Source organism: Crinia signifera, chromosome 9 (assembly GCF_055691185.1).
Source record: "Crinia signifera chromosome 9, ASM5569118v1, whole genome shotgun sequence".
NCBI lineage: Eukaryota > Metazoa > Chordata > Amphibia > Anura > Myobatrachidae > Crinia > Crinia signifera.
The window spans coordinates 158,127,188-158,142,763 of NC_139225.1; the positions used below are offsets into that span (position 1 = coordinate 158,127,188).

The 15,576-nt window shown below is 49.7% G+C and overlaps 1 protein-coding gene across 4 annotated transcripts in view; it reads right to left on the reverse strand.

Annotated features, from left to right (window-relative positions):
* The window catches only part of ZDHHC9 (zDHHC palmitoyltransferase 9), a 39,031-nt gene that overhangs the window by 6,894 nt on the left and 16,561 nt on the right, over positions 1–15,576 (reverse strand). For all 4 annotated transcript variants that reach the window (XR_014460812.1, XM_083160332.1, XM_083160331.1 and 1 more), the window contains 6 exons: positions 11,764–12,054; positions 6,851–7,011; positions 2,691–2,849; positions 2,386–2,523; positions 988–1,036; positions 288–390 (listed from right to left, as the gene is read on the reverse strand). Coding sequence is in view for 3 of the 4 variants with exons in the window: in XM_083160332.1 (XP_083016458.1) it covers positions 288–390; positions 988–1,036; positions 2,386–2,523; positions 2,691–2,849; positions 6,851–7,011; positions 11,764–11,930 (777 nt within the window). In the remaining variant the exon portion in view is untranslated. The remainder of the gene's footprint in view (positions 1–287; positions 391–987; positions 1,037–2,385; positions 2,524–2,690; positions 2,850–6,850; positions 7,012–11,763; positions 12,055–15,576) is intronic.

Genomic DNA, 15,576 nt, shown 5'->3' on the forward strand with positions numbered 1-15,576 from the left:
ACACATTGGGGCTGATTCTACGTTTGCAGTGAACAATAGGAGAAGCCTCAGCCAGCCATGGAGGCCTCTACAATCAGCATGGTTTAGTTTTGCTGCCCTTGGATAGAACATGGAAATGCTCTGTATCCAGTGCCGGGAGCAGACGTCTGTTCTATATGGAGGGGAGGGGAGGAAAGCCAGAAAGATTGTAAAACCAGAAGGAGCGCATGGTGACCATCAACACAACCATTAAACGACAACTGGACAGAAAACAGAAGGGAACGTGAAAACAATCTGTATGTACTTACATCTTCATTGGTTGTCTGGTTGAGAGACACCAGAAATGTGTGGAATCCAGTTAAACCCACTACGGACCAGAGGGTGAAGAAGCAGATGAAGACCTCTAGAACAGTGAGCGAGGGGTTAAGGAGACAAATCCAGAGGATCAGCTTTGTTCTAAAAACTCATAGCCATGAAAGAACCAAAGCAATAACAAGCATAAAAAGCCCAGGGAACCAATCAGAAGTGTGAGCTCATTGTGCAATAGGTCCAATAAAGGTAACTGCTGATTGGTCAGTAGGAGTTGTGCAATCTGATTATCTAACATGTGTATTATGATTGTAACTCATCCTAATGTACATCAAACCCAGAACAAAGTCAAGGCTAGCAGGAATATCGAGGGAGGGCTGTTACACCAATTTTTCCAGGACCCCTGTGCCCCTCAAAGTCACACACACAAATATATGGGGTGTACCTGGAATGACCAATCCAAAGTAGTGAACAAGAGATCACAGCTTTAGATTGGTTCAGTCACTCACCGGTGTTCATGCTTCTGGAGGGGTGGAAGGGTGCGGGAAAGTTACAGCCCCTTCCACACCAAAATTCCTGTCCGACCCAGGATCTGAACATGGTACCAATCTGGATCAGACCACACACACACACACCTAACACTAAACTCTGGCCAGCCAAAGAACATCCACAATACATAAGTAGACAATAAAAGGATATGTTCCCGGACTTTCTTTCAATGTGTTCAGGAAACCGATTTTTAAGGAGTCTGTAGAAGAAACAAAATTTTGCATTAGATTTGTATGATGCATCACTACGGTCTGTCAGCGGAACAGAGTTATAGTGTGTACACACGGTTCGATATGGCTTCCGATGTTGACGATATCGTCAACATCGGAAGCCATATCACATACTGATTGTATGCATTGTAAGGGCTTCCTAGCCCGATGCGCGCTCCCGTTTAAGGACAGATCGGAGGGGAGATAGAGAGGGCAGCACACTCTAGCTAGCACAAATCGCAAGCATATCGCATGCATCGTATGTGCCTTGCGATATGCTTAAGATGCGATGTGCTATGCGATTTCCAGGGCCCTGTCAGTCATATATACACATAAGTCAAAATCGCATAGTCAAAATCTCAAGCAAATCTTAAGCCACATAGGAAATCGCATAGTAAATCAAATAGGAAATCGCATAGCAAATTGTATGGTAAAAAGTGAAAATCTTAAGCATATCTTAAGGCATATCTTAAGGAGTAGAGAGAAAAAAAAAAAAAAAAGGGAAATGTAAAAATCGGACAAAACATCGAATCGTACATCGGATCGCACAGAACATCGAACCGTGTGTACACACTATTACAGTGTAATACACCATGCCCCACCTACAGGCCCATATAAGTTGCTACTCCCTCCACCACCACCAGGTGGCAGGCTGCACAGCTGCAGTAGGCCATTCTCCTCTGGCAGTGGTGGAAGAGATTGGGACAGGAGAGAACACAGGGCAGAAGACTGAGATAAGCAGCGTCGGCTTGGCTCCTGCAATGAAAACTGCGCAGAACCCAGCACCTTTGATATTTCTCATCGCGTGCTCCTATGCTGAAAGTTTTGGAGACGCCTGTGCAAATTAAAAGTGCTGATCGGCTCACAGCGTGGTGAACATTTCTACCTGATGCACGGTGCAAAATCTGCATAAAAAAAAAATCAAACTTTTGCTTTAGTCTGAAATCAATTATTAAATTTGGCTTTCTCCTAGAAATCTGCTCAGATTGGAACATATGGCTCAAATAATCAGGGGACAGCGCAGACCTACATTTATGGCATTGCTCATAGCGCACTTCTCTGCCTAATGGGCAACATGAAGGGGCAAAATGTGTCCCATTAAAAAATATAGACTATGGTCTGCACATTTTTCACAGCTGCATGTGCACAGATCTAGAGCTTTCACAGCAATAAAACGTACAGCTGTAAAAAAAAGGGCTTTTTATTTTTGCCCGCCCCTTTATGCCTATTGGCTGCTGCAGTCACAAGCACATCGACCAAGCCCACAAGATGGCCACGTTGCCGAGCGCCTATGACAGTCTCTTTAAAACACTTCCGCAGAATGAAAAGAGTAACTCACTGAGGGCTACATAGACGATGTTGAAGGTGAAGATGTAGATGGTCAGGAGGGATAAGGAGAGGATGAAGAGGTAGAAGTATCTGTAATTCCTCTTCCCAACACAGTTCCCCACCCACGGACAGTGATGGTCGAAGCGCTCTGTAAAAAGGAGGGCGATAGGTTTCTGTTACTACAGGTTACCTCTCAGAAGAGGGACACAGAACCATTTTACACAAGCAACGTACATAAGGAACATGTAGTGCACGCATTATACTGCCCCCTACGGGGTGACACCGTTATGACACACGCAGTGGCGGCTCACTCACCCACACAGTTATCACAGATACTGCAGTGAGACGCACGGGGCGGACGGAAGATTTTGCAGGTGTAGCAGTATTTCAGCTTCACGATCTGGTTGTTGATTTGGACATTTTTAATGCGGGGAGGCGGCCGCTGTCCTTGTGGCACGTTTCCATTGGCTGCCTCTGAAATACAAAATTAGACAGTGCAAAGAGCGTTCTGACTATCTGGATAAAGGTACATACATACAAATATACATTTCCATCCTGCAGATCTAACCAAAGCCAGCAATGGGCAAATAAATCACAAGTCATAGCTGCAAGGACACGATTAAATCCAATGTTTCAGGAGCATAAAAAATTTGGTCAAAATTTGGGCATAAAGCTGCAACAAGGTTTTTCGGTACTTGTTTCCTAGCACGGCCACACCGATTTACATCGGGGTGGTCGTGTCGGAAAAATCGCGTCGATCGCATCGCATGCGATTTGGTCGCATGCGATCGACCCGATTTTTTGATTGAATGAAATGTAAATCGGGTCCCTGGGACCCGATTTTACATTGGATTCAACGTAAAATATTCCCAACCCCCCCAAATTTAACGGCGTAAACCCCACCCCACGATAGACGCCAACCCGAAGCGTGGCGAGCGCAGCGAGCCCGCGAGGGGCGACGGTGCGCGTCCTCCGACCTTTTCATTCCCCTACTATCCCTGTCGGCGTGGAGTTGAGAATAGAATAGTGTGGCGAGCGCAGCGAGCCCGAAGCGTGGCGAGCCCCGCAAGGGGACGCGTATACCTGTGAAGTTATACGCGTCCCCTCGCGGGGCTCGCTGCGCTCGCCACGCTTCGGGCTCGGTGGCTCGCTGCGCTCGCCACACTATTCTATTCTCAACTCCATGCCGACGTGGATAGTAGGGGAATGAAAAGGTCGGAGGACGCGCACCGCCGCCCCTCGCGGGCTCGCTGCGCTCGCCACGCTTCGGGTTGGCGTCTATCGTGGGGTGATGACGGGGACATCTATAATGTGAAATGGGTCATATTGGCCCATTTCACATTTTTCACATTTTCTCACGATTTCAATGTTAAAAAATATTTTAACATTGAAGCCTATGGAAAAATCGGGGGCATCGCGTCGGTCGCGTCGGGACCAATGTTAATGGTCCCGACCGACGCGATGCCCCCGATATTGTGCCTTAGCCGGCAAAATGGACCTGATTTCAAAGGAAATCGGGTCCATCGTGTGGATCGTGTACCTTAACTTAAAGGTACACGATCCACAAGATTGTGGCCGTGCTAGGAAACAAGTACCGGTTTTTCAAAGATTGCAGTAACTACAATCTTTGAAAAATACAAACCGTACTACAATCACGTCTATTGTAATGGTGATTTTATGGTCACGTTGCTAGTATTACACCGCCTTTTCCTGCAGGGATAATATGTGTATATATATATATATATATATATATATATATATATATATATATATATATATATATATATATATATATATATATATATATATATATATATATATATATATATATATATATATATATATATATATATATATATATTTCTTAATACAGATGCAGTTATTCATACATTGTGATTACCAGAGTCTGGCGGAGATTAGCACAGGCTATACTACATGGTAAGCTGTTCTATCTGACTATTACTCCAAGCTGTGGTAGGTTAATGGTGGCTGATTGAAGTCACTGAACACATCACCTAATCAGCACAGCCATGACGCATAGTCGCAGTATCGGCAGTGTAGTACACACTACTGATACTGCGACTTACCACACACGTGTACTAAGAATGATGCAGCATAGTTCTGTTATATGGAGACTAACAAGGATACGGTCCCCGATACCGCTGCTATAGGAAGACCACATCCAACAGTCCCCAGCCAGCTCTCTACCCCCCCCCCCCTCCATAGGAGGACCACGTCCATCAGTCCCCAGCCAGCTCTCTATCCCCCCATAGGAGGACCACACCCATCAGTCCCCAGCCAGCTCTCTATCCCCCCATAGGAGGACCACATCCATCAGTCCCCAGCCAGCTCTCTATCCCCCCATAGGAGGACCACATCCATCAGTCCCCAGCCAGCTCTCTATCCCCCCATAGGAGGACCACACCCATCAGTCCCCAGTCAGCTCTCTATCCCCCCATAGGAGGAGCACATCCATCAGTCCCCAGCCAGCTCACTATCCCCTCATAGGAGGAGCACATCCATCAGTTCCCAGCCAGCTCTCTATCCCCCCATAGGAGGACCACATCCATCAGTCCCCAGCCAGATCTCTATCCCCCCCATAGGACCACATCCATCAGTCCCCAGCCAGCTCACTATCCCCCCCCATAGGACCACATCCATCAGTCACCAGCCAGCTCACTATCCCCCCCCCATAGGACCACATCCATCAGTCCCCAGCCAGCTCTCTATCCCCTCATAGGAGAACCACATCCATCAGTCCCCAGCCAGCTCTCTATCCCCCCATAGGAGGACCACATCCATCAGTCCACAGCCAGATCTCTATCCCCCCATAGGAGGAGCACATCCATCAGTCCCCAGCCAGCTCTCTATCCCCCCCATAGGAGGACCACATCCATCAGTCCCCAGCCAGCTCACTATCCCCCCATAGGAGGACCACATCCATCAGTCCCCAGTCAGCTCTCTATCCCGCCATAGGAGGACCACATCCATCAGTCCCCAGCCAGCTCTCTATCCCCCCATAGGAGGACCAGATCAATCAGTCCCCAGCCAGCTCTCTATCCCCCCATAGGAGGAGCACATCCATCAGTCCCCAGCCAGCACACTATCCCCCCCATAGGAGGACCAAATCCATCAGTCCCCAGTCAGCTCTCTATCCCCCCATAGGAGGAGCACATCCATCAGTCCCCAGCCAGATCTCTATCCCCCCCCATAGGAGGACCACATCCATCAGTCCCCAGCCAGATCTCTATCCCCCCCCATAGGAGGACCACATCCATCAGTCCCCAGCCAGCTCTCTATCCCCCCCCCCCCCCCCCCCCATAGGAGGACCACATCCATCAGTCCCCAGCCAGCTCTCTATCCCCCCCATAGGAGGACCACATCCATCAGTCCCCAGCCAGCTCACTATCCCCCCCATAGGACCACATCCATCAGTCCTGAGCCAGCTCTCTATCCCCCCATAGGAGGACCACATCCATCAGTCCCCAGTCAGCTCTCTATCCCCCCATAGGAGGACCACATCCATCAGTCCCCAGTCAGCTCTCTATCCCCCCATAGGAGGACCAAATCCATCAGTCCCCAGTCAGCTCTCTATCCCCCCATAGGAGGACCACATCCATCAGTCCCCAGCCAGATCTCTACCCATCAGTCCCAGCCATGTACCTCTGCCCGCTCTGCATGTCACCCCATTTGCTATTCCTCTGCAGCACCATGTACCTCTGCCCGCTCTGCATGTCACCCCATTTGCTATTCCTCTGCAGCACCACGTACCTCTGCCCGCTCTGCATGTCACCCCATTTGCTATTCCTCTGCAGCACCACGTACCTCTGCCTGCTCTGCATGTCACCCCATTTGCTATTCCTCTGCAGCACCATGTACCTCTGCATGTCACCCCACTCCCACTTTCAGGATCATATCTCATGAAGGAGAATAAAGGACGTTATCACCATAGGACCAGCGTCAGCCTGAGCCTTACACTGGTAATGAGCATTACACAATGTGCTGATGACATCACCCAGCTGACATCACCCAGCCACCCCATATCCACTTCCAATCACTCTGAATAATATAAACCTGTCATCACGCTGATATTATCATGTAAGGAAGACCTGCAGCATTTCCGGGCAGTTCTGGAATAGGCTGAAATTCAGGTTATGTAACTAAAATGCACAATTTCCGGTTGGAGGAACAAAAGCAGATTCCTTTCATTCCGCGACCAGCGCTAGGACACACCAGGGTCTGTAACATCACATTCTTCCTGGCAGCAGGTTCTCCCTGACCCTCATGGAGGGGGGGGGGGGGGTACTCACCAAATTCCCTTACAGCCCTCTCACTTTAATCACTGCAAAAAGTGACTAAAACATTCTCCCTATAAAACGTCCATCACCGCGGGAGAAGATTCATTTCAGATTTACGTATTTTCCCCCCGATCCAGTAATACATTTTGCCACTTAGTCCCTCAATGTTGCACTTACCAATTTCCATTTCAATGAAAGCTGCCTCATCCGGCAACGCCCGCGGGATAACGCCAGGGTCACTGAAGCTTGTCCGCAGCAGAGTGGCTATAGAGAAGAGGAAGAGGACCACTGCAAATACTGGGATGGCGGGGGAGAGCTGTACAGCCAAGTAACGGCATCTGCGCGGGAAATAAAGGACATTAGTATTGCGGCATGTAGGGAGGCAAAGCCGGGTTACACATGTGGTGGGGTGTCCCAGACTGACTTACTGCTGCCAGATGGTATTGGTAGCATCAACCCCGGCGATATTATATTGGTAACCGGCAGGATTTTATATAAACAGAAATATTCCCATTAAACAGAATACAGATGCTTTCTTGTACATGTTGCCTCCTTTCGCAATAAACAGACCAAATGTGCGACTATGTAGCCCCAGGCGTCAGTTTTGCAACTTTTTCCATTAAATAGCATCTTTTTTTGCAAAACGGAGCGAACAGGACACACAAGCAGCATCTGGCGATTAAAATATGCTATATTTAGTGTGACTGCCACAAGTCATATATAATGCGACTTACAATGCATTGAGGACAGACGTATGTGGACACATATGTATGAAATCTCCCCGATTGAAAAGAAAATGCCGCTCTGATTTACTAATCAAATTAGACATTTACAAGCAAGTTCGGCCTAAAAATAGAATTATTGTGTTTATAAAATGATCTTTCAGCACTTATCCTACCAGACAGACGGCATACCTGCATCCACCCTGGGTGTGACTCCTGCTCAGGGGCGGATTCGCACAACGTGTGAATTATTATTTATACACTAAACAATGAGAACACTTGTATCATTACATAAGCTTACGGTAAGATTTCCTGTCCGACACAGAACAAGGTCATTGAGATGCATCCAGCAATCAGCCCTAGTAATAACCCTGATTATCTCGTTACAATGGCAACTATCATAGCTGGGATATACTGGACAGTATTAGGAAGCAAGTGATCAGTGTGTGTGTGTGTGTGTGTGTGTGTGTGTGTGTGTGTGTGTGTGTGTGTGTGTGTGTGTGTGTGTGTGTATGCGGCTATGGGGGCAGTGTGTGTGTGTGTGTATGTATGTGGCTATGGGGGCAGTGTGTGTGTATGTATATGTATATGTGGCTATGAGGGCAGTGTGTGTGTGTGTGTGTATGTGGCTAAGGGGGCAGTGTGTGTGTGTATGTATATGTGGCTATGGGGGCAGAGTGTGTGTGTGTGTGTGTGTGTATGTATGTGGCTATGGGGGCAGAGTGTGTGTGTATGTATGTTGCTATGGGGGCAGTGTGTGTGTGTGTATGTATGTATATGTGGCTATGGGGGCAGTGTGTGTGTGTGTATGTATATGTGGCTATGGGGGCAGTGTGTGTGTGTGTGTGTATGGGGGCAGTGTGTGTGCGTGTGTGTGTGTATGTGGCTATGGGGGCAGTGTGTGTGTGTGTGTGTGTGTGTGTGTGCATGGGGGCAGTGAGTGTGTGTGTGTGTGTGTGTGTATGTGGCTATGGGGGCAGTGTGTGTTCATATATGCGGCTGTGTGTGTATGTGTGTATATGTGGCTATGGGGAAGTGTGTGTGTGTGTGTGTGTGTGTGTGTGTGTGTGTGTGTATGTATATGGGGGCAGTGTGTGTATGTATATGCGGCTATGGGGGCAGTGTGTGTGTGTGTGTGTGTGTCTGTATATGCGGCTATGGGGGCAGTGTGTGTGTGTGTGTGTATATGCGGCTATGGGGGCAGTGTGTGTGTATATGCGGCTATGGGGGCAGTGTGTGTGTCTATGCAGCTATGGGGCAGTGTGTGTGTGTGTGTGTGTGTGTGTGTGTGTGTCTGTATATGCGGCTATGGGGGCAGTGTGTGTATATGCGGCTATGGGGGCAGTGTGTGTGTCTATGCGGCTATGGGGGCAGTGTGTGTGTCTATGCGGCTATGGGGGCAGTGTGTGTGTATGCGGCTATGGGGGCAGTGTGTGTGTGTATGCGACTATGGGGGCAGTGTGTGTGTGTATGCGACTATGGGGGCAGTGTGTGTGTCTATGCAGCTATGGGGGCAGTGTGTGTGTCTATGCAGCTATGGGGGCAGTGTGTGTGTATATGCGGCTATGGGGGCAGTGTGTGTGTGTGTGTGTGTGTGTGTGGCTATGGGGGCAGTGTGTGTGTGTGTGTGTGTGTGCGGCTATGGGGGCAGTGTGTGTGTGTGTGTGTGTGTGTCTGTATATGCGGCTATGGGGGCAGTGTGTGTGTGTATATGCGGCTATGGGGGGCAGTGTGTGTGTGTGTGTATATGCGGCTATGGGGGCAGTGTGTGTGTCTATGCGGCTATGTGGGCAGTGTGTGTGTCTATGCGGCTATGGGGGCAGTGTGTGTGTGTGTGTGTGTGTGTGTGTGTGTATATGCGGCTATGGGGGCAGTGTGTGTATATGCGGCTATGGGGGCAGTGTGTGTATGCGGCTATGGGGGCAGTGTGTGTGTATATGCGGCTATGGGGGCAGTGTGTGTGTGCGGCTATGGGGGCAGTGTGTGTGTGTGTGTGTGCGGCTATGGGGGCAGTGTGTGTGTCTATGCGGCTATGGGGGCAGTGTGTGTGTGCGTGTGTGTGTCTGTATATGCGGCTATGGGGGCAGTGTGTGTATATGCGGCTATGGGGGCAGTGTGTGTGTGTGTGTGTATATGCGGCTATGGTGGCAGTGTGTGTCTATGCAGCTATGGGGGCAGTGTGTGTCTATGCAGCTATGGGGGCAGTGTGTGTGTGTGTGCGGCTATGGGGGCAGTGTGTGTGTATATGCGGCTATGGGGGCAGTGTGTGTGTGTGTGGCTATGGGGGCTGTGTGTGTGTGTGTCTGTATATGCGGCTATGGGGGCAGCGTGTGTGTGTGTCTGTATATGCGGCTATGGGGGCAGTGTGTGTGTGTGTCTATGCGGCTATGGGGGCAGTGTGTGTGTGTGTGTGTCTATGTGGCTATGGGGGCAGTGTGTGTGTGTGTGTGTGTCTGTATATGCGGCTATGGGGGCAGTGTGTGTGTGTCTGTATATGCGGCTATGGGGGCAGTGTGTGTGTGAGTGTGTGTGTGTCTGTATATGCGGCTATGGGGGCAGTGTATGTGTGTGTGTCTGTATATGCGGCTATGGGGGCAGTGTGTGTATATATATGCGGCTATGGGGGCAGTGTGTGTGTGTGTGTGTGTGTGTGTGTCTGTATATGTGGCTATGGGGGCAGTGTGTGTGTGTGTGTATGCGGCTATGGGGGCAGTGTGTGTGTCTATGCGGCTATGGGGGCAGTGTGTGTGTGTGTGTGTCTGTATATGCGGCTATGGGGGCAGTGTGTGTGTGTGTGTGTGTCTGTATATGCGGCTATGGGGGCAGTGTGTGTGTGTGTGTATATGCAGCTATGGGGGCAGTGTGTGTGTATATGCAGCTATGGGGGCAGTGTGTGTGTGTGTGTGTATATGCAGCTATGGGGGCAGTGTGTGTGTATATGCGGCTATGGGGGCAGTGTGTGTGTGTGTGTGTATGTATATGCAGCTATGGGGGCAGTGTGTGTGTATGTATATGCAGCTATGGGGGCAGTGTGTGTGTGTATATGCGGCTATGGGGGCAGTGTGTGTGTGTATATGCGGCTATGGGGGCAGTGTGTGTGTGTATATGCGGCTATGGGGGCAGTGTGTGTATATGCGGCTATGGGGGCAGTGTGTGTATATGCGGCTATGGGGGCAGTGTGTGTATATGCGGCTATGGGGGCAGTGTGTGTGTGTGTGTATATATGCGGCTATGGGGGCAGTGTGTGTGTGTGTGTGTGTGTGTATATATGCGGCTATGGGGGCAGTGTGTGTATATGTGGCTATCGGGGCAGTGTGTGTATGCGGCTATGGGGGCAGTGTGTGTATAGGCGGCTATGGGGGCAGTGTGTGTGTATATACAGATGGGTCTGTTCCCATCTTTGCAGGGGATGGCGCTGTCGTCGCCAGCCGCCATCCCCCGCCAGCGCCATGGCGATCGTGAGAAGGGGACGCGCGCGCACGAGAGGCGCGCGCGCCCCCTTCTGACGGCGGTTCCAAACGTTTCCCCGGGTCCCCGCCGGCTTGCCGGCGGTAACCCGGGGTCCCCGCCGCCTGCCCGCATCCCCCCTAACCCCGTCCGTCTCCCTGAGGCGGAGACGGACAGGGTTTCCGCCACGCTAGCGACGGAGACTGAGACGCGCGTGAGACGCACGCGCGTCTCAGTCTCCTCGCTGGCGGGTCGCCAGCGCGTACGTTCTGGCGACCCGCCAGCAAGGATGTGCATAGGCACATACTGTATATGCGGCTATGGGGGCAGTGTGTGTAGGGTTTTTTAGAATGCTAGACTTGTACTCGAGGTCTGGCCGTACAGTCGCTGTGGTGGTAAAGCGGGTGTGATTATGCTGCGTTTGTATGATTTGCTTTCGTGGTCTGCACAGACAGGGCACAGATATCCCTCCGACCCCCACATCACATCTATTGCCCCCTGATTACAAGACCAAATCTTAATGTATAATTCACAGCAGAGCTCTTGGATGAGAGTCCAATGAAAGAATTAAACAATGGAAACTCTACTGCACAGTGGGCACTAGAATCACGAGTACATAATTGATACACAGGATGGAAGTTGAGCAATCAATTCATTGCCCCATCACAGGAGCTGGAGGATTATCCGATTCTTATACCGGCCATATTGGATAACCCATGGGTGCCTCCAGGTGAGTTAGCTCTTAATATGGAAATACATCAACATATGACCCAAAATTGTTCGATTATAAAATAGTGTTGGAGCAACAGCGCAGACACTTTTTCACTAGCACATAATACAAGTTACGGGAAGCGCATCAGATACACAAAAGAATTTCTGTAGATAAAACGTAAATAAAAAAAAAATTACAAAAAAACTCACTCGAAAGCAAAAAAGAGGGAGCATGTGCCCAAGATGAGTATGAGTGTCAGGTAGAAGATCCCTTTCTGCCTGGCCATCATCACACGGCCGTCGCAACAGAACGTGTTCTTCCCTGGAAGCTTCTCCCATTTCCGAGTCACCTTCTTCCTCACCATCATGGCAGACATGGTGGCACTAGTAGTGCTGGGATCTCCCCAGTAGACCTCTCAGTTTGCTCCTTGGGGATGCTACCCGAGGCTCTTCCACGCTGGCCAAGCCGAGCAGGGCATCATATTAGAACCAATGGAAGACCTGCAAACGACACAGAAGAAAAACGTTCAGACAATTACGGGAACAATCAGAAGAAAACTGGAAACCGGTCCCAAGATCGATAAACTACTGCTTGAGTGACAGACCGGTGGTTCAAAAGAGTCATCCCATTTCACCTAGGCTGGGGCAAGTCATCCGTAGTACTTTATCTCAGCTTAAATAGCCTTGGGTTACACAATTACATTCTATTATTCAATAATTCGTGCCAAAAATATCTTCTAAAAAAAGGTGGTGATTGTACATTTAAGCGACTTCAGGGTCTATGTACTAAGGCTATGACTACACATGCGCACAGTATACAGTGCACAAGTGCGAGCCATCCTTGCGAACAAAGCCAGTGATGGCTAGTGATCGACAGGCACAACATCTGCATTTTCTGGGAGTGTCCCTGAAAATGCTGTTCACAAGGGGGGAGGGGGGAATTAAATCGATAGTCAAATGAATTTCCCCCTATTTGCACGGCTGCGATTGCATCAGGGCACATGGGCGGGATTTCACTGCAGGGCGGCGTTTATCAAGAACGCTAACAGCCCAGCGATCAGGTCTGAAGTCTTAGAGAGAGATAAAGTACCAACCAATCAAAACCTAACAGCCCTGTTACAGGCTGTGTTTGAAAAATGACACAAAATGGTTGGTCAGAACTTTATCTCTCGCCAGACTTACGGCATAGACACTTGTTTGTTCAGTGAATGTTGACAGAGCCTCCTGCTCCGTTCCACCACAAAAATGAGTGGGTTTCAGCACAGATTTTTGAACCAAAATAAAACTCAATAGGAGAACTTACATATTTCAAAAAGACGTACAACGCACAGCAGTTCAAAGGCCCTACAGAACCTAAGCCCCATACACACTAAACACTACGCTCCCCCAGCGATGATATCATCATTGAAGGTCTTCCTGGATTACTGACGCAACGCATCTGCACTGAACAATATTGTTCAACTATGTGATTCATCGTGCCCTACGGGCGCTCTTCACACCGTTGTAAGGGGCTGCGCCCCCTTAATTAAATGTTTGTATTGTGTGAAATATGGTTAGAATTGTATGAAAGATGCCTATATTGCAACTTGAGTTATAGGCGAAATGTGTTAAATAGAGAGCATATGATGTGGAAGGGGGTGTGTTTTGTTTAATTAAAAAGCGGTTACAGAGAAAGATGTACATTGCTAGTGTGGAGGGTACAGTGACATTTGTGTGTGTGTGGGGGGGGGGTGTGCGTGCGTGTTGTTAAGGTGTGTGTGAGCAATAGTATAGTAGGGTGTTTTTGAGTCAGTGGCTCCCCACTGGCGGAGGTCACGACACAGGAAAACAGGAGGCTGGGTAGTGATAGGGGTGTGTGGGCATAAGGGGGACTAAAGAGGAGGGTGAGGGACACTGTGCAGCTTCTGCCAGTGGGTGAGGCTCCAGCGTGGCAGCACAGGAGTACAGGACGGTGGCCCTTAGTCAGTGTCTCTTCCTACTGGGTGGGAGTTAGGGTGCATGAGAGCAGGAGGCTGGGCTATGAAGCATGATAGGGGTATGTGGGCAACACAGCGTCAGCAACTCCCCAGTGGTGGAAGTTACGGTTCAGTAGAGCAGGAAGCTGGGTAGTGATAGGGGTGTGTTGGTATACGGGTGACTAAGGAGGAGGGTGCGGGACACTGTGCAGCTTCTGCCAGTGGGTGAGGCTCCAGCGTGGCAGCACAGGAGTACAGGGCGGTGGCCCTGAGTCAGTGTCTCCTCCTACTGGGTGGGAGTTAGGGTGCATGAGAGCAGGAGGCTGGGTGGTCAAGCATGATAGGGGAATGTGGGTAACACAGGGTGAGCAGGTCCCCACTGGCGGAAGTTACGGGGCAGGAGAACAGGAGGCAGGGCAGTGATAGAGGTGTGTGGGCATGAGGGGTAGTAAAGTTTTTTGCCTGTTGCAGAGTAGGGATGGGCATTCTGCAGACGCCATCCATGGTTGGCAATGATGGCGATTTTGCACCCTGCCATCGATAGTAGTAACATATTACTTGGATAACCATCGATTGTTGTAGCTATTGATGAATAGGCCGTGGGACAATCAGAACTTGGTGGCAGGACTTCAGGGTGTGGGGGGGCGGAGCTATGCTCCCTGTCCCGGCACCATAAAAAAAATTGAAACTTGATCGGTTCTCCTTTGCCATCGATGTAGGGAAACCATCTGGTCCTCCCACATCGATAGCAAAAAGTATTCAACATCGTCCATAAACCATCGATGATTTAAAATCATTGATGGTTGATGGGCATCCCTAGAACTGGAGGAGGGTGGGGGACAGTATGCAGCTCCCGGCAGTGGGTGAGCGTCTCCTCCCACTGGGAGGGAGTGAGGGTGCATGAGAGCAGGAGGCTGTATAATAGTGGTATGTGGGCAAGACCTTGATAAAAGTTGTGGCTCTGGTGCAGAGGACCGTGGGGTCACTTCTGGCAGTGGGGGAACCTACAGCACGGCAGCTAGGGCCGGAGATCCCACCTAGGTGCGGCACCTGCTTGTGGCAGTACAGGGTCCCCCATTCTCACGGGGGGTACTTGAAATGCGGTAGCTGGGTCGCAATTGGAGGCAACTGAAAATTGCGGGGGGAGGCAACTGAAAATTGCGGGAGGGGGGGGTAGAATCATGGGAGGGGGGGTGGCGTGAATCGTGGGAGGGGGGCGAGAATCACGGGTTTCCGGGGTGGGGGGTGCAGGCAGTGTCTTTGCCTGGCAGCATGGGGAGGCAGAGGCTTCACCCAGCGTTATAGACACACTCACACATTGAGTGACAGATGTAGCCAAATATATAAGAGATGAGGTCACCTGCAGAAGTGCACATCATTAACGATACCGAGCCTACACACTTAGAGATATTATAAGCAATATCACTCAGAAAGGACAAAATCAGGGTGTATGGGGCTTAAAACTTCCGGCACATTTGCATATTCTATCACCAATAAACGACACGTTCCTAAGTATCAGACTGCGCAATGGCGGTGTCTTTTTTGCCGGCAAATTTTTCCCTCTATAGACCTTTCCCTGCTTAGAATAAACAACTTTAGAATAGATATCCTATTAAGGAAGATGTCAGAGACCAAATTATAGCAGCCTGTATTTTTCTAGGACAAGATATTCTATTTACAGAGCAGCCACCGTACGAGGAGAACGTACCTTCCGGGCACCAGTATAAAAGCGCCATTGTCAACGTCAATTCCTCTTAAAACAAACAGTCATTATCGTTTCGCTTAAATAGCTCAATAAAAAACATTCTTATCAGCTGATCAACTCAACTCCAGCATTCGGCTAAATGAAAGATGCACCCGGTCGGTTATTTTTACTTTAATAACTTAGTCTACAATCTCCTTCCAGAACCGCAGCGGGCATGGAAAATAGGTCACACGGCAGCACACGGAGCTAGAGGAATACAGAGATCTTTCTTTAGCTCGCCGCCTTTGCCAAGAGCCACCCACCCCTTCTCCTTTCAGGAACGCCAGAGGTTATTATTCTGCAAGATTGTGCTAACCGGGGTCC